Here is a 25,029-nt window from a genome sequence, read left to right as displayed (position 1 = left end):
TGTCTACCTGGTTCCTGACTTCTAGGTTGTGTGATGAGGTTTGCCTTTCTCTAATTATTGTAGAATAATAATAATAATAATAATAATAATAATAATAATAATAATAATAATAATAACAACAACAACAACAACAACAACAACAACAACAACAACAACAACAATAATAACCACCATCAATTTATCAGTGTTGTACATTATTTTATGTTTGTTTGGGTGCTTTCAGATACATTCCATGTCATAACCCAATTATACACTACTACAATATTATACACCCACTCTCTCACGCAGAGAAAAAAGTATGTCTTCAAGTTTAAAGCTACTGTCGGAGGACTAAGGGCTTACCTTTTTGAAGTACTCATCATCAAAGGAAATCTTGGCGGTTCCTGACTGTCTAACTCCTGACCCATAGTCTGGGGCCTCCTCGTCAGCTACAAAGAGACAAACCATACTTTTTATCAGGATCTATCACAGACACAGTTTGCTTAAACTGTCAAAGCACATCAAAAGGAATACACAGGGAATCTAAGGGGAATCTTCTCTTTGCCATCACATCGGTGGCTTTTCAAAATGTTTTAACACTAATATCATAATAGAAGTTAGAACCAAAGTATGTTTTTAACTGCTAGTTAAGATAAACTAAGATAAACAGCCGGCATCACAAGGAAATCTCACACGGACGTATTTAGCATCAGTGTGTGTTATTTTTTGTTCTGAAATATGTTTCTTGTTCCTCTAGCTGTGTCTTTTTATGTATGTGGAATTTGTTTTATGGATACAACATGGGTGGAAGCCCAATCCAAATTTCCTACAATGTGGGACATTAAAGTGAATCTTAAATGAGTGATTAGCAGGATGTAGCCTTTGCATGAAGATCATAACAGTCTTGTTCATTAATCTCATTAATTACTCACCAGCTATAGCCTGGACCCCCACACGCAGGAAACCACGCACCTCGCCCTTCTCTGTTACTATGGCAACACGGTGCACCAGTGGTACAGGGTACAGCAGGTTGCTCAGGTACACGAAAGCTCTGAGAGTAAAAAGGAGAGAGACTTAAAAACCTGATTCTGGTGCAGGGTGGAACAACTGCAGTCTCTGGATCCAGAGAACATTCAAATTGTATTTATGATAGGGTATGTTTTTTGTCATATAACTGCCATCTGTTGCATTTATTTTAAACCTATTAAAAGCAAATTAAATGAAAAATAGTGGCAAAGAGACAATTTTCTGTTAGCTCTATCCAATGATTTAAACATCATAAGGAGCACAAACACTTCCTAGTGTTTAGCATTAGACTACTACATATAACATACAGTAAAATATTAGTGACAATTATGTTAAGGAATGAGCAAAACCATATGAACATAAATTATAACTGCTCCAGGGCACTGAAATCTGCAGCAGTTCAAACCACAACCTTTATTTTTAAAATGTGTGACGGGGTGATGACAGATCGCCTGGGATGCAGCAGTAAAGGCTGTAAAAGAGTGGTTTATTGTGTCGTAACATGGCGATGTTGGTCTCTATCTCACACACTCACTGACATTTTGTTTTGTAGAGCTTGATAAAAACAGGGCTTGATAAAAAAGATTCTTATAAAACAGAGCTATTAGTAGTAAGACAAGCCAAACATGGTCACTTGTTTAAGAATCTGTGTATTAATATTGATGGTTGTATTATCTCTGAAAGCTCGAGCATCAAAAACCTTGGTGTGATATTTGATTCCAGACTCACATCACGGCTATTACCAAGACAGCATTTTCCCAGTAACATTGCAAAAATTCGACCCATCTTATCATTTTGTGATGCTGAAACTGTAATCCATGCATTTGTGTCTTCCCGACTTGATTACTGCAATGTCCCTTTTTCTGGTCTTACAAATTGTGCCACTAGAGGCCTTCAACTTGCTCAGAACACTGCAGCCAGAATCCTGACAAAAACTAGAAAATATGATCACATAACACCCGTTCTGGCCTCTCTTCACTGGCTCCCAGTGCAAGCTAGAGCTGATTTTAAGGTTCTTCTTTTAACATATACGGCCCTGCATGGACACACATTTATCTGAGCTTATTACACAATATAAACCAGCACACACTCTCTGCTCCCTTTATGCTGGTCTCCTGGTCATTCCAAAAAAGCAGTTGGTTATGGAGCATTCTCCTATTGTGCCCCTCATCTATGGAATGGCCTCCCACTACATGTTAAAGTAGCTCACTCAGTTGACATTTTTAAATCTAGATTGAAAACCTACCTCTACTCATTATACTACAGCCAACCATAACACACCATCCTTTCTGTGTCCTTCACAAACAAACATTTTCCCTTATTCTCTTATGTTGCTGGTTTTGTATTGTTTATTATTACTGCTATAATGCTGTTCAATTGTTTTGTTGAGGTCTGTTATTTCTGTGTTCCATTAATTGTAAAGTGTACTGAGACCATGTTTAATAATGATTTTACACTGTAAAAAAAAATTTAATGATTGATTGATTTGTTTTGCTGCACCCCTGGTGATCTATTCTTTCTCCTGTCGCCCATCCCTCCTTCTGCTGGGAGACTCAAGAGGAGAGATATCAATCTGTACAATATCTGAAGTCACAGTGACGAGGTAGCTAGCTGAGCTACGTCTGTTGCATGGTCTGGCTGGCTTGTAGCCTGCATTGAGCCAAGATTAGCACAGGCTGTTTATTACTCAGCTATGACGTTTGCGGTGCTCAGGCAACAGCCTCGGTACAACGTGTGCTGTGATTTCAAATGCTGCTGCAGCATATTATTTCATCTTGACAATGAATTAAAACAAACACAAATAAGCATGGTTATGTGACTGTCAACTACCAGTGAGTTAATATTATCTATAATACATTCCAGGAGCAATGTTAAAACAAACAAGGTTATAAAACCAAATGTATTTATACATGGTTATGAATAATAATAATAAAAAAAAACAATCAAAGAAGGTTTAAAGGATTAAAAAATAAAATGACAGACAGCTAATCAACTTAGACTCAGCAAATACATGTAGTTCATACACAGATAAGAGTTAATAGAGTCAGCGCTGCGATGGTGGCAGTTAATGAGACATCAAGCTGGGAGGTGGAGAGAAAAGAATGGTGGCTTTTCAATTTTTGGGAACTGAGTCTAAATTAAAAGTATCTCATACAAAGCAGGCCTGTGAGCACAGAAGCATGAGTAATCATATTAAATTTAAAACTGGTCTATTTTATCTCTGCAAAGCTGCTATGAATACATGATCTGATTCTGAAATTATTCCCAAATAGGGCTTTGCTGATAATTATTAAGGGATATGCTTAGTATTCGCTCACATTTTTTAAGATTTGCCAGCTCCCAAAATAATACGTGAAATGATATGTTGAATATACTTAAGGATCTACTGAACACTGTTGTTGGATGCAACATCAGTCTGCTCATCATCTATTTCAACATCTTCATAGACATATACCGAACATGAATTCATCCATGAAACCTGTTTTATAAAATGTTAATTATCATTCATTTGCATGCGTTTTTTCATACCTTTTACAGGAAGTGTTTTCTAACCGGCACTCTTTAATCTTTAAGTATTACCCTACTTTGTTTCACTTCAACCTACACCTGTGTAATTAAAAATATACTACACTTGTGGCCGGGTTGGCTCAGTGGGTAGAACAGGTGCACATATACTTAAAGGTTTATCCCTCGACGCAGAGGTCCAGGGTTTGTGACAATTTCCTGCATGTCTTCCCCCTCTCTCTCCCCTTTCTCACCTAGCTGTCCTGTCAATTAAAGGCCCAAAAATAATCTTAAAAAGAAAAAAAATAATAAATAAACTACACTAAACCAAGCCAAACTCCCAAACTCCAGTCCCAGCCTATGTGTGGAGGACGAGCGAATGCAACTGCCAGTCACCAACCTTCCCACCAGGATGAACCAGGGTGAGCGGTCATAGAAGGGGTCCTGGCCATCACTGAAGATGTCAGAGCCCTCTTCAGTGCCAGCATCTGAGCTGGTGTCATCCACAAAAGCCTCATCATCAATCAAGTCAGACATCTCGCTCTGGCGCTCGTCTGCCAGCTCGGTGATCTCGGAATCAGTGGTGGAGAAGGTAGGCGAGGGTGTGCGGTCGGCCAGCCGCTCATTAACACAACCGTGGAAGATGGGGGAGCTGAGCGGGTTGGTATTTTGGGTACAGTGGCAAGAACCAGGGAAAGGTAACAATGGAGTAATAGAAGAGTTAAACAGGCCACATCATTAAGTATAGGATGTGACATTTCACTTTGCCATTGTTTTCTCACAAATGGTATGTTGTTTAGTAGTTTACTACAACAAATAACATACAACCATGTACTAATATAAAAAAGATAAACATGTTTTTGTATCATTAGAATGCAAAGTAATTAACCACCAACAGCAGCCATCATTCACTGGCAAAAACGGCATATGCTTACATTAATCTGGTGGTAATTTGATGATTAGCGAAACCAAATCAATTGAGAAAATAATTTTTTTCTAATACTACTACTTTGAAGCTATTGCAAATGCAACAGCATGATTCATTTAATAAAGAGCAGGTATTACAAGAAGCTGCTGGGTGTCACAACAATTTATAGAAACATGACTATATTCTACCAAAATGAAATGCCACTTTAAAAAGGATTAACATATTAATCGTCCAATGTATGCTGGCTGAAAGAGGATAAAATACAAAATGCCACAAATTTCCACTTTATCCAAATCCACTATGTTGTTAACAAGCTTTTGTATGAACTGGAAGGGATATCAACATGAGAATGGCAACAGACAGCAAAATAATACAACGGATAAATTACATTATTCATGATTGAAAAAACAACAACATAAAAACAATTGTGATGTGAAAAAAATGTGATGTCAAATAAAATGAATAAATACACAAAGGAATATTGTGTGACATGAAATCAAGAACACCACATCAAATCACAAATGTAACATCAAATAATAAACATGACAACAACAAAATAATGTATAATGCGCAACAAAACATACACCTACACCAGACATAAATGATGCCAAAACATGTGATATCACTATTACACATGACACAGAATTTGACCATAAAAATGAAAAATGGAAGTAAATGCATGGACTCATTTTAAATAAATGGTTCACAAAAGCTGATTGAGTGAAGCCACAAAAACAAAAGCAGTAACTTAGAACTCAAACAGGCACCAACCAGCACAACCAACAAACAGGATGTTTGGTGATTAACTACAGTAACATATGCAGTATTGTACGTATATTTTCTGTAGTTGCATTACGTACCTCCCCACAAGTTTAAACCAATGGAAGCGGTCATAGAAGGGGTCATTTCCTGTCAGAGAGCCCTCTCCGTCCTCCTGGTTTGTGGAGGCCATTTCTCCAGCACGGTCATACATCTCTCTCATCTGGTCCAACCTCTGCCTGCAAATGACAACAGAGTGCACTTAAGCAGATAGAAAGAATATATGGCTCACCTAATGGATGGATGGATGGATGGATGGATGGAGGAGATGTACAGATGTCAGTCTCATAATTCATTGTTATTTTTTGTACTATTTTTTCTGGTACTGAAGGCATGAGAAATGATCTGACAACAGGCTGATTGAGAAATGATGAATTGAGAAAATTGAGATCTGAAAAACATTTGAGTAAAAGCAGACTGTAGTGATTGATGATTTAAAAATCTGAATGGGCATACTAGATGACATGTTGCACTTGCACTGGCTAAGTTTTTACATTTTAAACATCTAACTAAAACCAATACTAGTTTAAAATATGGTATTGGCATTACTTGAGTTTATCAAGGGACCAGTAGTGTGTGGCTCCATTCTTCAGGTCCTGAACCTCTACGGCCACCACGGTGTGGGGGAAAGGCCTGGAGTCACGCTCTTTCTCTGGCTCTGGTGACAGTAGCTCAGGGGGAAGCGGAGAGTACAATGTGTCCGTCAGCAAGACAAACTGGAACTGGACCTGAAGAATGGGAGAGGTGGTTGAAAAGGTAAGAATAAAACATCAAGCCAAGTCAAGAAAAAAATAAGCATGAGAATCCATTCTGACTTCCTGATCCTGACTTAAAACTCTGAACCTCTATTCGAGATTATTTTTGTCATTAGTTCTATTTAACTGCATATACCTGGGTGGAAAAGTCAAACAAATCTGTTCCATGCTTCATTTTGTGGCCTCTCTCTTTCCAGAATCCTCTTGGGGCAAAATGCTAAACTAATTAACAACCCTGGATATAAATTACAGACAGAAAAAAAACCTGTCCTATGACCCATCTCCATTATCAATCATGTAGAGCCTAGAACTGGACGAGAAGATAAAGCACACTAGTCTCCTGATAGGAAAGGCTGACCATAGAGACCAGCTTTTGAAGTGACAATGAGTCAACAACCCCGCTCTGGGTGATGTGAAGGATTACCTTGTGCACAAACATACATTATGTTTTAAGTTGAGTTTCCAGTTAAATAAATCACTAGCATCAGACTGGGCTGCAAAGAAATCTAAGTCAATCTTTCACGAGATCATCATTCTATCACATTGTCATCTCGCTTCACAGTTGAACATCCCAGAACCCGATGCTCAATGGCTGTAAGGGTGGTTCACCTCTGTTAATGTGGCTGCCAGGAAAGTATGGGATTCAAGGAACTACATTTAGGATTACTAATTTACATCTTCTTTTACACACAGGTTTCATTCAGCTTTTAACATCACTCCTTTAGAAAGTCTCCAAATGTTTTTTTTCCTTCCATATTTTAAAATTAATTTATAACTCTTTTGTTTTGTGCTACACAAATTAAGTTCATAATTTTTTCCTTTACACTCAAAACTGGAAAACCCACCTTCAACCAATGCGAAATTAAGATTAAGTAAACTGAAATATAATTTTTGCCTACTTTCTTCTTAAGCTCCACACTAATGGCGTTGGCTTCCTTCAGGTAGACGGCGTTTCCCCACAGCTGGTCACGGAGGGAGGTAAACTGATGGTACCTCCACTTCCTGAAAGCCCACTGAGCCAACTCAAACTCATGCTGAGTCCACGGCACTGCAGGGAGACGGGAGACACAGGCGATGTTATAACACACAACGCACGCACGCACTATTAGTATGTTTTAATTCAAAGGAATTAGCAGATACTGTCCTTATGGACTAGTTTGACTTAGTACCTTGAATGTGTAATTAGTATGGAAATATTAACTGATTTTAATTAATGTGAATGAAGTTGATATTACATTCTTCTGATTATAAAACAGGAAATACTATACGCACATCCCAGAAGTCTAGGCTCTGGACAGAAATGTGGAAGAAAACGTACAATTTTATTTATATATTTGTTGGGCTTAAATAGATGAAGTAAAGAAATATCTGCATGAGTAAAGATTTACAGTACACACCTTCCTCTTCCTCCTCCTCCTCCAACTCTTCTTCATCAGGTGTCTCAGCTACCAGAGAAATAGTCTCCACCTGTTTCTGAAGTTCCTGCAATTTGCTCTCGTACACCTGGACACCAACACATAGGGACGAGGGAAGAGAACATGGACAATTCTCCATCAGCCGCAACAACCGTTGAATTTAGCTACTAAGTACAATAATACGCAGTATTGTGTTGGGATAACTGTACAGTCTCCACTTTGCAAGTCCATACAACCAGAGTTGTATTTCAACATTAAAGACAAGTACTGAAAACTTTGGTTACTGGTCCAAATGATGAATGGATACATTCAGCTGGATGTGTAAATAATTCAATGTGACAAGAAAGTGGGTTACAATTACCACCAATGTGTAATGAGATTAATTCTGGACCGTTTTTCTTTATACTGTATATTTCCATACCTGTAACGAAACATTACATATTAGGGTGTTTCTATGTACTGCATATACTGTATTTAAAACACTAGCAGTGAAAGCTATTGATGACTTGAAGATCTGTGAGGATAACATTTATTACAATCAATAATCCCATGTCTACTGTCGTTAAAAAAACTGAAGAAATAACCAAAACTAAAAATCTGAAATTGAAGACATCTGTTGAAGAAAAAAAGTATAAAAAGTTATTATATTATTAATAATTTCCATTTTCTATATACTAAAATTAAGCAGATAGCCCAATTCTTGAGCCAATGCAATGAATGAAAAACTTTCACATTTTGAAAGGATTTTTTTCTGAAATTAGTATACAATGTTGTGGAAATTAAACTTCATGAAACAATAAAATAGGTTATATTCCGAGAGAAACAGCTGGAATGGAAGAGGGGAGGAGCTGGTAGAAGCTAAGTCAACTGTAATCCAATGAGGGGCGCCATCCTCATCATCAGAGCAGGACAGGCTGTGGTTACGATGACCTCATCCTGTTTGTTCAGTGTTTTCTGGGAAGACAATGCAGCCTTTTCATTCGTCATTAAACGCCACCCTGCTGAAACTCTACCAACAAGCTAAAAGCTGAATTCTCTCCATTCAAACGATTGGAAATCCGAAAAGCAAGTTTTACTAAATGTAGTTATCCGCATGAAGCTGCTATTTTAACACAATGTGTACCATAATGTACCATGTGAATACAGTATTTAAAAACATGAATATTTCAATTCACAAATGATAAAATATGGCATTTGATTAAAAAAAATGGCAAAGGCTAATTTTAATGCCTAAAGTCATGTTAATGGAATGAGGTACAGTAAATGCCAACTAATCCAACTTTCATCCCCATCCCATGTGCAAGTATATGTGGAACATTGTCATGATGTAGTATTATATGATGACAGTAACAAAAAAAATTGCTAAAAAGGCTTTTTGCAACTTATAGGGACAAATGTCTGTGGTTCAAGCTTTAAATTTAATTTTTTAGAAATAAAAATGTAAAAAACTGTATTAAGCATTTACAAAGCCTTTAATCTGACCGAGGTGTTGTATAGTGTCTCACATGGTCACTGCTGTGTAGTGCATACTAGGGCTGAATGATTTGGAACACAAAAATATCTAATTGTGATTATTTTGACTGATATTGCAATCGTTATGATTCTCAATGTTGAAGGGAATGATAATTTTTGCATCATTATTCCCATTTTCATTGAAAAATATATTAAAATGATCATGGTGTGATTTTTTGCAAGGGTCTGTATCAAACAAAGATTTTTCTTAAGTCTGTCAAATAAGATTTGTAAGCCAGGACATCGCTGCTGCATCACCACAATATTTAATTCAGAATGATATTTGACATTAATTTTGCCTTTAAAAAATATTGCACCTCCTGCAATTTGGATATTGCACTAGTCCATATTGCAATTTTGATTAATTGTTCAGCCCTAGTGCATACATGCAGAGATCAGATTCTGTCCATAAAGTGATGTATTGGCAGTGAAAAACAAATACCACCCATGTATAACAAATAATTGCACTTAGATCATGTAATTTTATTTCAGTCATACTTCGAAAATATTCCAGCAACACATGGATTCAGTATATCCTTACTTTGTTCACATATACACTGCATGTTTGCACAAAGTGCTTGATTAAGGAGCAACACAACTTGGTACACAGCCACAGTGAGGCACTCGATATTGCAGATTCAAAAAGTAGACGTACAACACTCAACAGACACTTTGAGTTGAGACCTAACACAGACATATGTATATTTCAAAAGAACAGTACGCTGTCCATTTGATGTTGTATACTTTCCAGCTTACCTGGTTGCCATCAGCACCAGTGCATATGTTAAATAACATTCTTTAATGGAGCATTTATTAGGGAGGAAAAAATGTAAGCGCATGCAAAAATAGTCAAAAGACATGAGCCATAAGGTAGAGACTAGACTTGCATATGTCATTATATGATTTGGTTTTTGTTACAGCATAGTAAGGCAGAATATATACTGTCAAATCTAATAGTATAAAACACAGAAAATCATTTTATCATTCTTTGATAGTCCTCAAAGTTCTCTTCCATGCTGCTGAGTGTCACTGTTTCTCTAAAATTATTTGAAAGCCATCTGGTAATTAAATGTTATAGTTAAGGAGTTATTTTAAAGCTACGGATGCAGCAAGGAAAAGACAGATTGACTTGCAGACTTGCTGCTAATTCAAACAAGCATCAGCTAGAGCACTAAGGCAAAAAACTGACTGATTTCATAGACCATCACTCTGATAGATCTATCCAGTTGCATGACTATGTGGCTCATTTGACATGGATAGTTCTCCCAAATAACATTATGCAAAGACTTCAAGTCTTTGTCCTCCCCCCCAACATTTCTTAAGGCAATTCTTTGGGAGCCATGACAACACTCTGTAGGACATCCAATCGAAAAACACCGAGAACTCTGAGGTTCCTTAGTGAACCACAAACCCAGAAAGTAGTTCCATAAAATGGAAATCAAAGCTCAGTTCAAAGCTCATGATGTCTAGTTTATACAGAAAGAAGCAGGAAATGATTTGGAACTTTCAGGACTGGTAACAGTGACACTTTCAAATAGATACAATTTTGTGGAACTTTATCTTATAGTAAGGTTCATCTCCTAAAGTTTCAGCATAGCAACCTTACATTTGATAGGGTCTTTAGTAAACTAAATAAAATGTGAGTAGTTTGTAAGGTATATTTAAAATAAAAACAGTTTTAGGAATAGGGTAACCTATTGCTTAACATTAGTGTCCTCACTAACTAATTATTCATGACTTCAAGAAGTGCAAATTACTGAAATACAAGTAGGTGGCAGTTACATATTTGAAATTAATCTAAAAAGAAAGAAAACAAAAAGTTTGGGATCAAGCGGCTTACTAAGAATTTCAATACATCAGTATGTTATTACTTAAGTTAGTTGGTTAGGTAAATTATGAAGTTTACTTTGCAAATTTTAGCTGAAACCTTGTGCATAAGTACTGAATTAAAAAGAAGGGAAAGAAAAATTTAATATCAAATGCACAGCAGGATTAATATGGTTAGTGCATAAAAAGGCACTTTTTGAATACCACTTTCTTTGACAAATATTTCAGTCTATTTAAAAGGCAGTCACGCAATTGACTAGTGCATCAAGTTATTCCATAATTAATTTGAAAATGTCCAACATCATGGTCTTTTGATTCCAGATCTAGGCCAATGGTAATTTATGAGGTACAACACAAAATGTAAAACTGATTATTCCATCCCAACATTCAGTTACATGGTATATAGAAATAAATAAATATAGTGTTTTTAGGTTCCTAATTTGGGCTACAACAGCAACAACAAAAGTCTCGATGAAAATTAGACACTTCAATGCGTTTATACTGTTGTGGCTAAAAACATTCATGATAAATGAATAGTAAAATGGCACAGATGTAAACTCAGAAATTCAACCATGAAAATAATTTGGCAAATCAAAGCGTGATTGATGAATTGTCACACATGCTGAAAAATGAGGAGAGTAGGCATAGCATGTCTCTTCTGAAAAAAGCAGTCCCTTTATCATCTGTTGGCTTCAATTCCTTATGACAGCTCTCCAAATGCTAGTGATGACAGCGCACACAATGTAGCAAAAACTGATAAAACGGCATATATCATGGAGGATGATGATGATAAAATGTCTTCTTATAATACAAACAATACTTTTGGATCAACCAATAACACACTGATCAAGTGCAAAAGTCGGTTTGAGCTGTTTGACTCACATGATTCTGAGTTGTTGTGATCTGTAATGTGTTTGCCTACTACAAGTATATCAGACTAGTTCCTCATTTCACAAGTCCCACTCAGACTGCTGTCTCTCTGCTGGCTTTTAGATTTGGAGCAGACATTTGCCTGCGCATTCGCGGAGGTGCACGAAAGGGGATTGGATGGTTAGCGTGGTCAATGGGATGGTATTGCTGGTAGCCATTGAATCTGCCATCTGTATACATCATGCTATCATAGTGGAAAGGTTGTTGTTGATGGTGTGGCTGGGGATGTGCTTGCTGGTTCTGATGGTGGCGGGGCTGGTAGAAAGCTTGCGTGTGCCTCCTGTTGCTTTCAGACTGCTGCAGTGACTCCATGGAGCCAGAAGGCCGCTGGCGGTGATTAAAAGAGTTGCTGCGGCCTCGTTCATAGGGCTGCTGGTTCTGGTTGTTCCTATAGTTATGTCTGTGACCCTGGCTTAAACCTTGCTCCAAGTCTTTGCTCCTGCGTTGGACTGATGGGCTTGGCAGTGGGGGAGTGACTTGGATTAGTGAAGCGGCCATCTTTTCTCTAGACTGCGGGCCTTCTCCAGCCTGGCTTTCTCCCTCTTCTTCCTCTACAGCTTCTTTGGGCACCTTTAGCTCAATGACCTGCTGATCTGTAATTATGATATGAGTACCGGGACTCCATGAGTTGCGGTGCTTAGGGTTGCTTTTGAAGGGGAAGCGCAGCTTGCGGTCTTCTGGGGGTATAAAGCGATGTGGTCCGGTCTGCCGGCGGAGCTGCTTGGAGATCTCTTGTTGCTGAAGGTTCTTCAGGCGTAACTGCTCCTGACGCATCCAGCGCATGTGGCCTCGCTTTAGGGTTGAGTCATCTCCTGTACTTTGGCCTGTTTGTGAATCTACATCCTCTCCATCAAGCTTTTCAGGCAACGGAGGTTTTCCTTCTCGAGGGCTTGGAGTTGTGGCAGCACTGGCGGCACAAGTAGAAGTGCCTACAGCAGGCTTTTCTTGGCTCTCTGGGGTGATGAGTGGAAGGACCTTTTCCATTTTGACCATCTTGTTCCTGAGAGCACGGATCTCCTCATCTTTCATGTTATTTTGTTTCTTCACCTCGTGCAAGATGTCCTCAAGTTTATCAATGTGCACCTTTAGGTCATCCATAACAACCACTCCTGCTCGAGGTCCATTGGTTATAAGATCCTCAATGCGCTCATCACCAACCCCTACAGTGTCCCAAACATCCCGAGCCACTGCCCTCCACGAGTCCCGCTCGTTGGGGTCCTTCTTACTGTAGCTAGCACAAAGCTCCTTCATCTTTACAATGGCCAGGGCCTCGATTTCCTGCCGTGTGTGGCGGAAGTCATTGAGCGCTACTTCATAACAAATTTCTTTGACTGCCTGAATCTTCAGGTCAGAGATGGTCACCCACTTGGAGTCCTTGGTGATGCGGCGCCGCTGAGGGATCTGGTACATTTTAACTGGCTCTCTTATCTTCCCACTGCTGGGTAATCCACACTTTTTCACTATGGTTTGTAGCTTGCTGGGGGGCAGCTTTTCCCTCAAGGAAGTGATCAGTCTCCAGCTCTCTTCACAAGACCTCTTATCTGAGTCATCCCCACTATCAGAGTCTCCATCCTTGAGAAAACAACACAGGAAACAAACCAAAGGGTTCCCAAAAAAAGGAGAAATTAAAATGGGAAATGAAAGAGAGAATGAAAGGATGGCTTTAAAAAAAAGAATGAATAAAAGGTATGAATATGCAACATGGGAACTTCAACCAAGTTAAATCTGAATATAATGTCAGCTTAGACGTGGTTCAGAATTTTGAGATTTAGGATATTTACCAAAGATGACTATTACACTGTAATTATGTTATCTTTAAATATTGGGCATACATCATTACTGTAAAAGATGTATGGCATCATGCAGAACCCAGTCATCCAGAATCATGTTCAAAATAAAGACAGAAAACAAATAAAATTCCAACAGTGGCTTCCATTGACTTTCTTGCTTGTCAGTTTGTCATTCGTTATATTCACTCCAGTGAAATAGTGATATGAATAAATTCATATTGATTTAAACATTCACTTGTTGTAAAAACTAGGCTTTTCACATCTCAGTTTTAACAATATTGTTCCCAATGTTGCATATTGATATTAAAAGTAAAGGTAAAGCATGTCTATCATGATTAGAAAAGCAATATCAAAATAGAGGATTGTTGCTGATTGGAGCACTTCTGTATTGTTTTGTGATATTCCTCTTCTTAATTGAAAATTTTGTGATTTGAAAGCTGGATCCCAAACATGCTACAGTGGCATGCATGTAGATGGATTTTGGAGCTTTCTCCCTTTAGTCCAGAAGGTTTGAGTGGCTTTAGTATTAGCAGTGAGTTAGAAGACAGTGTTCTTGCAGTTGATCAGAAAGCCAGTAGAGAGAGGAGAGGCAAGAGTGAGGGTAAGTATTAATCCACTACAAGAAAGATGTTAGTTGGGGGAAAAAATGCAGTTTCTCATTTTGTTTGTAGACAAAGTACATTACAGATCACAACCATTTGGTACAGATAATTTAGGTCTTGTGTATGATAGTGTATCTATGGCTAGAATTGGACATGTTATGTTGCTTGGAGTCTGAACCCTTATGCCTGTAGCTCTGCACATAAAACCATGGAATATGGAAGAGGTCTGTGATTCACTGATTCAACTGTAAGCAGTGATAACTCTGTTGTTGAGCCGTGCACTCAGTGTGCTACACAGATGCCAGGTAAGGCTAGCAAAGAGAGGTAGCCAAAGAAGTCAATGAGAAACCACATTGTCACTATCTGTCAAAAAACTACAGCAGGAATTTGTGTTATCACAATGCATTGTACATGTCAGCAACTGCATTGAAGAGATGAAACTCAGGATAAAACAGAGCAAGAAAACTAGAGTAGAAATCTAATCCAAGCAAATCAACAGCCACTTCAAAAGCTGACTAGCTCAACAGCAAACACTGCAACTTAGTCCAGAACCAGTACTGAATGAGTTAAGAAAACATGCTATTAACATGAACCATGCAAAAGCAGCGTCACCTTATACAAACAAGGCAATGTGTTTCAATGGGTTACTGACCAATATTCAATACGTTTTAAATTAATTTAGATCTTAATATCAAATCAACTTTAGCTGTAAGTTGCTGTTTTGCAAGATTCAGATCCACTATAGAAGACACAAGAAAAAGTGAAAACAAGGATTTGGAAAAAGGGAAAGCTTTACAATCTAAGTCTCGCTCAATCAAATTGCTACAGAAAAACTCAAGGGAGACGAGTAAAAGCTCATCCGTCTCAAACCAGAAAACCTTCCATGCAAAAAGAACAGACATGCGCCAGGAGTAAAAGTGTGATTCACACATCTCAAAAGTGTCAGAGTGAAAATTAGTACTAGTAAGATTTAAATGGACCGAGTGAAACTATCATCCAAAAAACTAAACCTAGCTTTCCAATTGTAATTGACCAAAGGAAATCCATGCTTTAACTTTGAATACCACTTCCATGTCATTTCACTCAAAATCACACACAAAATATCACAAATAAGCTGATTCAATCAGCTGCCTTTAATTATAACTAACTTTCAAAAAGCATGAAATAAGTTATGGCTTAATATATATTAAACCCACTCTGTAGTTACTACTTACTTGTCTACAACTTCTAACAAGATGATTTACAGAAAACAGAGTCCATTAAATTCACAAAGTGGGTTTGATTAAATTCCAGCTTATTTGAACTCACCAGTCGCTGCTGCTCCAGAAGTTGGTCTGCTTCTTCCTTCTCCTTTTTGTACAAGATTTCCATCTCAGTGAGCCTACATAAATAAGTAAAATATATTGTGAAATACATCACACAATTCATGATATAGTTTAAAATCCATATTTGAAACCCAACAAAGTCAGACTACTGACACTATTAAAGGTTCATTTAAATATAGCCAACAGAATAGATTGTGCACCTTTTTTCCATCTCCTGCTTCATGTCGATGCCCTGCTTCTCCAGAAGCTCTCTCTGAGCAAAGGTCCAATCCACCGGCTCCACAGGGGTTTCGGCAGTTGGCGTTTTCTCCCTTTCAGCTCGGGCCTGTTCTGGGTGGTTGAACCGGAACACGTGGTTCTTTCCCATAATGATACGGTTACCTGAAAGAAGATGGGGAAGAAATAAGCATGGAGAGCAGGACATTAGCAAAGACATTGTTCCTTCTCCAAGCTCCAACTTTTGTTTGACCATGTTTTTATTTTTTTAATTTTAGTTAGAACATCACAAGGGGTGTTATCAACTATATTGTACTATGATTTATGAAGCCCCAGGAAAAATCCCATTATATGAATTCAATTATCTATAGTTAATAGAAAAAACAGTCATCTTATGTTGGCCTACAGAGATAATACAAATATTACATTTACAACTTTATTTACAAAAATAAGATACCCGAGCGAAGCTGGATTGAATCCTCAACGCGCTTGCCGTTGACGTAGGTTTCTGATCCCTCGCAGGGCACCAGCATGACGATAACTTCAGCAGAAACACATCAACCAATCATCAGTGACTCATTCTGAAAAGCTCATCATCATTCATTTTTAAATGGACAAAAGGACAAATATCTAACCCAGTGTATGTAGTGATTACTGACATTTAAGGGATAACTGTTTCCATTAGCAACAGAAGATGAATCTTGACTCTTGATATGTATGCACCAATATCATCCACTGACAAAGTGCCTAGGGTTGCTTTTGCAGGTATTTAGGGGTTACAGGTATCAGTCTTTAAATTAGAGCAAAGAAATTATCTATCAACTATACTATCAACTCTCATATTCAATACACATTCGCCAAGGCAAACAAAAGCAAGCAAACTCGTAATATGGTGCCTCACCATTTCCATTGGCATTCCTCTCGCTGCGGAAGATGCAGTGCTCTTCCTTGATGTGAGCTCCACTTAAAACAATGTCCTGTCGTCTTTCAGCATCAGCCTGACCCACCCTGAAACAATCAGAGAGGCCATTTTGAGAGAGTGAAGTCTGCCCTCTGATTGTATTGGCAGCAATTTCGTCCAAAAGTCAGCAGCAGAAGTTAAATGGAACCTTTAAACCATTACGTTTAGAAGGCAACACTTCTAAAGCACTAGAGGTTCTTTTGTCTGCGATTCGGTCATCTATTATTGTCCCCCTGAGGTGCGGTTGTAACAAAAAACTCAACAGGAATAGTCTCCTGAGGGGGCCAAAAGGACAAAGAGGGGAGGAAAGTTACTTTAGAAAGCGAAACTTTTTGTGATCAGTCACTCAGTGGCAGATTTTAAGCCAGTTTCCTCTGACTCTGTATTCCATTTTTCCTCTTTTGATGTTAAGCAAGACAAACTTTCAGAGTAGTAGTAGTAGTAGTAGTAGTAGTTCAGAGATACTGCCTGGAAAAAAATTAGAACCTTTCTACATTCTCTGCAGCATTTCAATGTCCTCAGGTTTTGGTTACCTTGTAATTCCATCTTTGATGTAGTAGAGCAGACACTCTGACATGAGAGGATCCTCATTCAGGTTAACCAGGTGTGGAGTCTACAGATGAAACATAAGAGGTAGACAGTTTACCAAAAAAACATTCCTAGGATTTCACTACTTTCATCAATATTCAGCAGTGCCGAAAGTATACCAACACTAGAAAAGTTGATGAAATAGAAATGATGATGACCTGTCAGTGATACGTGAAATTGTCACATTGACACAGTGCTGACAGCTCTACAGTCTGATACATCACAGTACCACTACAAATAATGCTAGCAGCTACTCCAACAAATCACCAACCTTTTTGGGGGAAAACACCCCATTAAAGTCTGCATAAAGATCACAAGGCTTCTCAATGAAATGCTAACCCATGGAGTGGCAGTGAGTGAAAGGAGAGAAAAAAAATGAATGGAAGGCGTATGTAAAAAAAAACAACAACAACCAAAAACTACATCAATTAGCAGTGGAGGGGGTTTAAACATGTCTAAAGAAGCATTCATTTTATTTTTATTTTATTTTATTTATTATTTTATTTTAAAGGGGGGAATTTTCTGAAACCACAGCTGATCTAGTGACAGCAACACTGAACAGTCAGCGATTAAAAGATAACAAATCTATTTTTCTTCTGACAAGCGTACAAATACATCTCCTGGTCTTTATGTTGCACTTCTTCTATTGGAAGACGCTGGAGAGGTAAGGAGAGTGAGCGGAATGCACCATTGCCTGTAATTTAATAAGCCTCAGCGCTAATAGCTAATAGCTCTAAGGAGCTGAAGGAAAAGTTTGAATAATCTTCTCAGAGCCAAGTATTATATTCAAAGATAAACCTTAATTCAAGTGGTCTGAGTAAATGTAGTACACAAAATGCAGATATATGCAACAGGTGCAGTAACCTTGAGGGAAAAACTGCACATTTATGATGTGAAATCACTACTAAAGACTAAACTAAAACTCATCTAGTGAAGGAAAGGAGAGTTATCTGCTAATTCAATTAAACAAACCTTCTTGGTGGGAAGACAATCAAACTGCTCATCAAATGTCCCTTCGTAGCTAAACTGAGTATGTGAAGGAAGCAAATAACAGAGTGGAAAGACAAACAAAATAATAAAGTGATGGGAAAAAGACAGTGACGGTACAGGGAGGGTTCTCATGGAAAAAGATAACATGGGAAACAGAAGTGAGAAGTGATGGGTGGAAGGGTGTGCATCACCACCCATGGGACACAGTCCCCTGGCATCTGTACTTGTGTCTCATGTCTGTTCTACCTTTTTAGGAGAGAAGACCCCCAAAGTGCCACCATCTTCACGGATTGCCACACCCATCTCTGCAAGCAAGGCCTCCCTGTATTGAAGGAAAAACATTTGTCAGAAATAAAACTTAAAAAGACGTGCATGTTGCACATATCTGCGAAGAATTTCTGCAACAGGGAAACACATACATCTACATTTTTCAGCAAAGAGCCTTCGTGTTGATAAGAGAAAGAGGATGCGAAGTGATGATGTGAAATGTAAGTGATTTGGGGAATGACAACAGGCAGAGAACAGCACTGGTGAGACTCAATGGACAGACACTAACATGGTTTATGTCTGCAGCCACAGATGAGTGGATAAAGGGGGAGAAAAGGGTGTGAGAGGGGTGTTTGTGCAGCGGAGTGTGACGACAGGAAAATGGACAGATGAGTGCAGATGAAATGAGACAGATAGGTGAAGAAAGTGAGACAGACAGCACAGAGGGGTGAAAAGACAGAGACAGAGTTATGGGGGGTTCTCGAACACTGACAGGACACAGACGAATTAAAGGAGGGGTGGAGGCACACGTATGACAAACATCTACCCCTTGAAAGGTAGAGGTAGGAAAGCCAATACTGACCTCTCCATTCGGATTGCCTCTGTCTTTCGCAGTTTCTCTTCCCAGGTTTCATTGAGCTCGGCAATGATTTTTTCTGATTCCTGAACACCAGAGGCAAAGTGTGAGAAAAACACAACCAGTGTAGCGTAATCTTACTGTAACCATTAGTGCGTTTAGCTCAGTAAAAACAGGCACATACAGTCTGGATTCAAGAGATTTAATTTGTTACACTAGAGACAAACATGCTTGCTTGGCCAAGTTCATATTCTTTCTTTCATTAAACAAGTTTTGAGTCAGGCATAAAAACAGGTAACATACTGCTCTAATTATTACGACTAATACACCATTACTTTATTAGCTTCACCTCTGATAATGTTGCTCTAGTAATCCAGTACAGTTGCTGAGCTGGTTGTTTATACTTTGAAAGCAGTGAGGGACAGTTCTTCTGGGTATTGATCTATTCTGACATTTGTTACTGTAAAGGTTTAATAATGCACTATATAGTCATCTTAGTTTAATGTCAAAGTGAATTATGTTTGGCAATAGTAACAAATGATGTTAGCTGATAAGAATTGTAAAAATCTTTGTTTCTGTATCACCTACATAGCTGCAATCAAAGAATGTTAGTATTATATGCCTCACTATTAAAGCTTAAAGCCAATGAGACTTGGTCCAATTTCCTCCGTATCTGCGTTGGTGCTTGACGTCATTGGATGACAGACAGACTGGGCACCATGGTTGCCATGGAAACTGCAGCCCCTCATGGTTGGCTGTTGCAATGCTATGTGCTCCCTTATCAACAGAGTGAGAGGTCTACTGCGAGTGTGAGCGAAGTAAAGCTTAGAGGCCACGTGAGGACAAGCAAAGCGTGTTTTGATTAAAGGCTATGTGTGGGCTAAAGTTCAACAACAGCCATCTTGACATTAACTTCTAATTTACTGAACAAATATTAAATCGTGTGCTGCGTGAGGCTTTTTATTATAAGTTGGTATGATTTTTTTTTAAACTCTGAATCGGTTTGTCGTTCACAGATTTTTCAGTGTTTTGGAAGGATGCACCTTCTACAGTTACTTAAATATATAACTAAATACTGCAGCCCTCAACTACTATGGGATCTTTTCAAATATTTAATAAAAGTGACATTTTCTTATGCAATTTGAGAATGTGAGAAACAATTATTAATATATATTAATTAACAATTGTATGCTTATATTATTATTTTAATAACCATCAACAAGAACTAAGGGAAACTCCTCCTGTGCCACACACTTGTGGTAAATACACATGTATCACAGCAGGAAGTGGAGAAAATATTGATAAGAATATACAGATACAGAAGAGTAGCCAGAGGAAGAAATTAAAACAGTAATTATGTATTTATAATTATGAATGTGTTTTAACCATGTTTGCACACCTTGGGGCAGCTTTTAGCTCTACTGAGGGCATGTTTAAAAAAGGTAAGTTAAAAAAAAAAAAAAAAAAAAAAAAAAAGGACTTAAGTTAAAGATAAAAGTAGCCAAACGTTGAGGGTCTTAGCAGAGTGGGCAGATAGCTATGGGACTCTTCCTTTCTCTTAGCACGAAACATAAGTGTCACCAAACTTCTCTCTTAACATAAAACATAAATGTGATTTGACTACTGCAGTCTACACGGGCTAACTTTACCTTAAGTCTTTCGATAGCCTCCTCTCCCCCAGGGGTGGACATGATCCGCTCCTGAATGCTGGTGACTGACTGAAGGCCCCCCTGGCTGCACAGTAATCCAGAGGATGGTGAGGCTGTCAAGGAACCAATAGGGGCTGTGGAGAAATGGCCAGGGCGTTGATTCTCTGAGGCTATCAAGTATCTATGCTTATTGTTCTGAATGTCTTTGAGGTCTGAGCCAACAGCAGGAGAGAAAGAGGGAGAGAGCACAACACAGAGAGAAGTGGGATAGGCCCAGGGCAGGATAGGGGAATAAACCACATAAAACGGTGGAACCAAATATCAAATAGGAGGAGAGAGAGGAGAGAAAGAGATGGGGAAAGAGAAAGGACAAAGGGGAGGGAAGACCAATGTAAGACACAAGTTTTACGTCAAAGGGTTAAGACAAACACCCAACATAGTGGTCAGCTACAGAGAGAAACAGTTTTCACTCCAGGTGGTTTACAACAGTCTGCTTGCACCAACTCTTCCAAAGGGCTGTTTTAATGTGGGGCAGAATTACAGTGCAGAGCAATTAACTCTGAGCACTTCATTTGCATTTGTCTTGAATGAGAACACACTGTGTGAAAACTGCTATCAGTGCATCAACTACAGGATGGGAGGGGGATGGAGACTGTAAGAGGGTCCAGAGGGAGGACAGATGAGGGTCATTGATACATGCTGCCAAAGTTCAGCCTGCAGTTGAATAGTCTCTCACACACACACACACACACACACACACACACACAGCAGTATCACTAAAGGTCAGGCAGCTCATGTCAATATAATGGCCTCAAGGACCTCTGAGACAGACTATGCCTTCTAAGAACGAAATAAAAAAAACAAATGTCCAATAAAAGTAGAGCTTAAATTATTTGGGAGGTGTTGACATTTGTGGCCAGTTGACACTGGCATTATAATCATATTTCACAACACCCAAGTGCTGAGCCACTCAACTTAACTAGTATGTAGTGGGATAACAGCAACAAAATGTATGATTTTACCCTGGCTCGGGAACTCAGGTTAAAACAAAACATTTACTTATTTATTAGTGCAAAAGGGCAAGAAAGAGGAGTTATTAGGGATTCCTGAGAATACAGCAGAGGGCACACTACAGTAGCAAACTAACTATTCAACACAAACTATCATAGCACATTAGGCTAGTCAACTTTGTATACACACAGTACACCTCATGTGTGGCTACTTAAAAATTTAAAATCATGCACCTTTCCGACTGTAGCTCTGAACCTCAGTTTGAGAACTGAGAACTGAGAACATTCTAAAGATTTGAGCACTGTCACCTGCAGCAGATGGTTAGTAAAGAAAAAATAAAAAGCAGAAAGACCATTGTCAAGAAAAGAAGCTTGAGAAAGTGAGTAAAAGGCAGATAAGAAAACTGTGTGGGTGCCTTGCGGGTGGGGAAGACAGACGAGCTATTCTTAAAGTAATGTTTCTAAAAGGGACATTTCTAAAAGTTACTTGTGATACAGTTTGATTGGAGCCTGCAAATAGCTGCCTCACCCCCACATTCAAGCGCAAAGCATGCTAACCTAATGGCATGCTAACCCTCGGCAAATTCAGCACACCTGCGGAAGCCTTGCATTTTTAAGTCTCCTATTAAGCTTTTGCTTTTTTTAGCATTTACATGCAAAGCTGGTAGCAGATTTAATATACAGGTAAGGGGGGCATAAGCAATGTTAGCTATATTAATAGGGCAAATTAATGACTACCACACATATACACACATTTGATTCCACTTCCTGGGCAATCATCCCCCATAGGATCAACTGAGGGGAAGCAGGAAAAGATGAGAAGGGTCAGAGGTCAGCACCAGTAGAATGAGAAGGAAAAGGTTACAGACATTTCTTAGTGAGCTGGATGACACCCATAACGAGAATGAGGAAAAAAAATGTTATGGAATGACTTGTTAAGTGCCATTTCGTTAGGCATGATCTATGCACGCATTAGCAAGTAGACAGGTTATTAATCAGCAGATATTAGAAGTTATTAATGGGTGTATTATGTCCAATTTACTAGGCTATGAGCCATTACTCTTGTGTACAGCAAATCTAGTGTGCAGCTTTAAACTACCATTTGCGTTGTCAGTCAAAATCAGCCAAATATGCCAATTTATATTTTCATTAAATCATTTTTAATTGTACAGTATACAACCTTAAATATTCTAACAATGTAGTGTTCTGTAGTGCATATTATACATAGTACAAAATATGCTTTATACATTTTACTCTGTAAGGAGGCATAATAAACCAGTATTATATCATGGTAAAGAAGAATTTAAAGCTGATTCAAGTCCTTTTACTTATGTACTGGGCATGGATACAGACGATGAAAACAAAGATTGAAGGATTTAAAGAAATCAGACAGTGAAGTAGAAAGAAGATGTTGCTAGCGTGTGGTGGACCCTGAGAGAGAAGGTAGAAGCTGTGCCACTGCAGATAGCACCTGCTGTGATAGAATTAAACTCACTGTCTAGGATGTCTCCCAGGCCCTGGGCATGGAGCAGTTCCTTCAGTCGAGCCACTTCATCCTTCAGGTCACGCACCAGCTTATTGTTGGGATCCTCATTGATGACAGCATTGCATTTGATGTTCTTAGCTCGATCAGCATAGCTAAAAATCATAATAGTGATAAACGTTATTCATAGTTAAGGATTAACAATTAACTGGAATTATTTTGGAAGTTATTATCTATGTCCTGGATGGAAACCTTACCGGAGCGTGCTGAGAGTTTCATCATAGTTGATGTCTGCAGGACTGAGGGCAGCTACCATGGCAGTTCTTGAGTTTCCGCCTGACAACAAAAGACCAGTAAAGAGCTAAATTATATGATAATGTGGGTAAAAGGCCTTTTTTTAACACAAGATAGATTAGTATTATATTTATTTCAACAAGATGTCCACTGCACTTTACAGTACAAATGCTCAGCACATAATAAAACAGTACTTATTCCACTAATATAAGACTTCAGTATCATTAGACTAAACTGCATGTGTGCTAAGATCAAAGATACACCGTGCACCTCTCCTCTGTACATATCTGAAGAGGAGATGTGCGTGCTTGTCTAGTTAGGTTGAAATACAGTCTGCTGACAGTGTTCTTCTTAAATTGGCAGAGAGTAATGTACACTAGCTTCAGTCATTTTTTTTGTATCCCCACTTCATCTTACAGGATACAGATGGTTCAATTTGTCTTGCTGTCCAGGAATAAGGATTTTGCTACATAGTTTACAGACATAAATTCCACCACATTCAAGCGGTAAAGGATATTTAGCAGGTGATCTTAATGTTCATACCGAGGTTCTCCCTCAGCAGCCATGTCAGAACAGAGTCTCTGTACGGGATGAAGTCAGTCTTCTTCTTCTTCTTGCTCTGCAGTAAACAAACATTAAGTTGGCAGGTAGAAAGAAAACTGACAATGATGTAAGACTGTTTTAACACTAAAATTAGGGATGGCAGTTGAGACTGAACAATATTATGATGTACCATGACAAACACCTTATATGTAATGGACAAGAGTTATTTTAAAATGAGTAGAGGGCTGACTTAATTAGCTTTTGCTCTGGTGCAAGGATTGTGGCTTTTACTGTCCGTGGTGTCTAAAAGTACAGCACGTGATAAAATGGTGATGACAGAACACTGTGCTACGCAGTACAACTTCAAAATTGCAAATGACAAAAGGCTGTCAAATCTGCCTCATGGGAGGAATCGGAGGTTAGTCTTTGAGCTGTCAAAGGGTTTACCTTGATAGTACAGTTATCCTGTGTGGGCAAGCATTACAAGGACAAGACAAGAGAAAATATAAGGGCAGATATTACAGCATGCCAGGCTACAAACATTATTTCCATGAGAGGTTAAGTTGGAGAGGGTAAGAGCAAAGGACAAAAAGGAGAAGGAGAGAAAATACATAAATAAACAGAAAACACATACCACTTCAGCCAAGGCAGAGATAACCTTTCCTAACGTGGTGAGAGATTTGTTGATGTTTGCTCCCTCCTGCAACCATAGATAAATAGAAAAGAATATTATTAAAGAACCATCAGGGTAACACTAGTCAAATGTTTGCTAATGCTGTCAGTGATAGAGGGAGTCTTACCTTTAGCCTGGTACCTTTAGCTCCAGTGGAATCTGCTCGTTCACTCCCTGCCAAGTCTACCAGACTAATTTTACTGACCTGAAGAGGAAGTAAATGTATTTAAGCTTATGAATAGTTTACATTAGAATGATAAACTGAAAGATTTGATAATGAGAAAGATAATGAGAATATTACTGAAACAATGACAGCACTGACAACCGAATGCTCGATGGTGTTTTAAGCCCCCACCGTCGACTTC

At 38.6% G+C, this 25,029-nt stretch overlaps 1 protein-coding gene across 26 annotated transcripts in view; it reads right to left on the bottom strand.

Moving 5' to 3' along the window:
• The window catches only part of kif1b (kinesin family member 1B), a 62,620-nt gene that overhangs the window by 12,779 nt on the left and 24,812 nt on the right, over positions 1-25,029 (bottom strand). For 4 of the 26 annotated variants that reach the window (XM_036008091.1, XM_036008096.1, XM_036008102.1 and 1 more), the window contains exons 8-32: positions 24,792-24,869; positions 24,626-24,691; positions 24,439-24,456; positions 23,992-24,067; positions 23,412-23,490; positions 23,167-23,309; positions 22,425-22,466; positions 20,662-20,873; positions 19,019-19,098; positions 18,415-18,490; positions 18,151-18,204; positions 17,450-17,512; positions 17,124-17,203; positions 16,531-16,637; positions 16,087-16,170; positions 15,614-15,794; positions 15,397-15,469; positions 7,410-7,515; positions 7,285-7,302; positions 6,912-7,060; positions 5,807-5,985; positions 5,299-5,436; positions 3,911-4,162; positions 912-1,030; positions 343-428 (exon numbers count right to left, since the gene is read on the bottom strand). In XM_036008091.1, coding sequence (XP_035863984.1) covers positions 343-428; positions 912-1,030; positions 3,911-4,162; positions 5,299-5,436; positions 5,807-5,985; positions 6,912-7,060; positions 7,285-7,302; positions 7,410-7,515; positions 15,397-15,469; positions 15,614-15,794; positions 16,087-16,170; positions 16,531-16,637; positions 17,124-17,203; positions 17,450-17,512; positions 18,151-18,204; positions 18,415-18,490; positions 19,019-19,098; positions 20,662-20,873; positions 22,425-22,466; positions 23,167-23,309; positions 23,412-23,490; positions 23,992-24,067; positions 24,439-24,456; positions 24,626-24,691; positions 24,792-24,869 — 2,559 coding nt within the window. Of the gene's footprint in view, positions 1-342; positions 429-911; positions 1,031-3,910; positions 4,163-5,298; positions 5,437-5,806; positions 5,986-6,911; positions 7,061-7,284; positions 7,303-7,409; positions 7,516-9,391; positions 13,269-15,396; positions 15,470-15,613; positions 15,795-16,086; positions 16,171-16,530; positions 16,638-17,123; positions 17,204-17,449; positions 17,515-18,150; positions 18,205-18,414; positions 18,491-19,018; positions 19,099-20,661; positions 20,874-21,905; positions 21,981-22,424; positions 22,467-23,166; positions 23,310-23,411; positions 23,491-23,991; positions 24,068-24,438; positions 24,457-24,625; positions 24,692-24,791; positions 24,870-25,029 lie in introns of those variants that run through there. The other 22 variants (XM_031286609.2, XM_036008106.1, XM_031286616.2 and 19 more) reach the window with 19 other exon arrangements.

This window comes from Sander lucioperca, chromosome 12 (genome assembly GCF_008315115.2).
Source record: "Sander lucioperca isolate FBNREF2018 chromosome 12, SLUC_FBN_1.2, whole genome shotgun sequence".
NCBI classification, from domain to species: Eukaryota; Metazoa; Chordata; class Actinopteri; order Perciformes; family Percidae; genus Sander; species Sander lucioperca.
Note: the sequence above shows the minus strand (reverse complement) of the source record. Positions and strands in the feature narration are given on the sequence as shown.